The sequence below is a fragment of the Ascidia mentula genome, chromosome 5 (genome assembly GCF_947561715.1).
Source record: "Ascidia mentula chromosome 5, kaAscMent1.1, whole genome shotgun sequence".
Taxonomy (NCBI): Eukaryota; Metazoa; Chordata; class Ascidiacea; order Phlebobranchia; family Ascidiidae; genus Ascidia; species Ascidia mentula.
In genome coordinates, this window is record NC_138570.1 from 17,033,111 (window position 1) to 17,035,545 (window position 2,435).

Below are 2,435 nucleotides of genomic sequence, written 5' to 3' on the forward strand. Positions count from 1 at the left end.
TCGACATGTTCAATCACACAAATTTTCTCACAAACAAAGACTTATATACTCGACAAATATTATTTAATTGTATCCATTCTGGCGAAAAAACTGAGCCCTAGCAACGACATCATTAGAGTAATCATTATGGTTTGTTCCTTTATCCAGTTTGTCCCAGGAGCGAACGTTGCGAATGCCAAAGTTGTAAGCAGCAATTCCGCCTCGCAGTTGCTGATCAACTCTCCAGGTGGGGAATTTTGCTTGGACTTGAACAATAAAGTTGATCAGGATCTGTGTGCCTTGGAGTACGTGGGTCAGAGAATTCCAATCTCCTTTTAATTTGTGATATCGTTTGTCAATCTGTAACACAAAAGATTCTTGACGTTGACAAAAGATGTGTTACGATGCAGAAAACATGCACAGTACCTTCGTATAGAACAGCACACAAACATTATTATATTGATTATTTGATGTGAGATATGCGTAAAACTGTAAAGTGCCAGATTTCGAGTGTAAGATCATTTAGATTATCAAGAATGTCTACAAATCAAACGAAAATAAGGGTTTTTAACTCTTACGATCAACTTTTCTGTGTTTAAAATTTCAAGCAGGGCGCCATGCATTTGCAACACAGGTTTGTTCGTACGACCTTTTCGGTGTTAATTTTGTATTTTTTTTATGTAAATTTGTATCTTCTAAGTATCCGATTCATACCATTTTTTTGTTCGCAAATGTCACATTACCTGCATCAAACCCCAGGCGTTTCCATGGTCACCCCAGCCGTTCACCAATGCCTTTCCGGCCCGACTTTCACGACTGATGATTCCTGCAACATGAAAACATTCCCAATGCAAATTTCAACACACATCGACCTAATGAATAATTTGTTTATAACCATTGCGAACGTGGGTTGGTTGGTGTCATAGTAAATACAGACAGAATCATACTGTGGAGGCGATTAAAATACCTGCTATGACAGCGGGGTCCATGTAACTGCTTGTGGCTGCCCTTAGTATGATTGACTTGTATCTATTCATTGCGGTAAGATCTGCTGAAGCCATTTCATAGGAGGCCGGAACCCCTGCATTGAAAAAAATACTACTGTAAAAGCAAAGTGATTGAAGGGAGTAAAACATTTTGTGCAGCCAAAAGCCAATATGCTGACCATTCTTAGGAAGACGTTTCGAACAATCCTGCTGGTATTGTATAATGGTATTAGCGTTGTCTTTCTTATTCAAAGTTATCAACTCCATGCTGTTCGCACCACAGTAAACACAAACTGCTAAAGTAATTAAAGCGAAACGAACAAACCGTCGTAAGTTAAGTTGTCACTTTTTGCTGTTTTCCAAGAAGCTCCGGTTGGAGAAAGGTTACCGATGTTGCCGTACTTTCCATGGAAGCCAACACCGTATTTTTGTACTTCCACCAACAACTTACTTTCGGTGCAGGAAAGTCCAACCAAGAGCATTAGCAAGAAAATGTTCATGGTTATAGAGCGGTAATCTATCAACTCAACTCCCGAGTCAGGTGTGAATTAATCTAACAGTCAAGCTTTCTAACGTAACAACTTCCTGGCCACGCAGCTGGTGTGAGCAATGAGGAAGTTAGGTTGCACTGTGATTGCAAACCTCTTTGTCTGGTGCAAAATTTTAATTAGTTGCAAATTATGTGGCAAAAGCCTTTTCCGATATTGAAATTTCACCAAACAAAGTTTTCCAAAAAATTATCACAACCTAGAAAATAAACCTAATCCACCTGGAATCATTAACATAAGACTTATCCATGACTCGACAACCTGTTGGTTAAGCAGTTCGCAGTCAGCGAAAGAATTTTTCAGTAAAAACAAAAATCATATGAATAAAAATACGCGCCTTGATAATGACTAATCATAACACTTGTAGCTTCAACAGCACCACACCCCTGTCTGAATTTGTTATTCTCACATCTCACTTGTATTTTGAGACCTCGCTCCGAAATGTCAGGAAAAGGGGACTCAGCCAGCGCGTACGATGCCAATGAACGTATTTCAATGTAAATTAAATTTGCTTCACCAAACAATGAAGTTATGCAATCCCAGTGCAACCAAACTCCCTCAAACGAGCTTTGTGGCCAGGAAGAGAATGATCATAGTTGCACAGTGGAAAAATTTCAGTCAGATGGGAACTAATCTTACGGTCAAGCTTCTTAAGGACGTAAAAACTTCCTGGTCACAGTGCTGGTGTGAGTAATAAGGAAGTTAGATTGCACTGCGAATGCAAAATCTGTTTGTCTGGTGCGAAATTTTAATTAGTTGCAAATTATGCGCAAAGGCTTTTTTCGTCATTTAAATTTTACTAAGCAAAGTTTTCCAAAAAAGTTAACGCAACCGAGGTAATATCGCAAACCCACCAACAAACAATCAACAATATTTAATATATGACCAACAAACCTGCTGGTTAACAGCAGTACGAATCAAA

The 2,435-nt window shown here is 38.9% G+C and overlaps 1 protein-coding gene across 1 annotated transcript; it reads right to left on the reverse strand.

Annotated features, from left to right (window-relative positions):
* LOC145901785 (lysozyme g-like) lies at positions 1-1,544 on the reverse strand. The gene is made up of 4 exons (XM_082989579.1): positions 1,291-1,544; positions 947-1,060; positions 723-805; positions 1-339 (listed from the first exon to the last, which is right to left on the reverse strand). Exons 1-4 carry the CDS (start codon positions 1,463-1,465, stop codon positions 64-66), a joined length of 648 nt encoding a protein of 215 aa, XP_082845705.1. The 5' UTR covers positions 1,466-1,544; the 3' UTR covers positions 1-63.
* Positions 1,545-2,435: the final 891 nt, after the last annotated feature.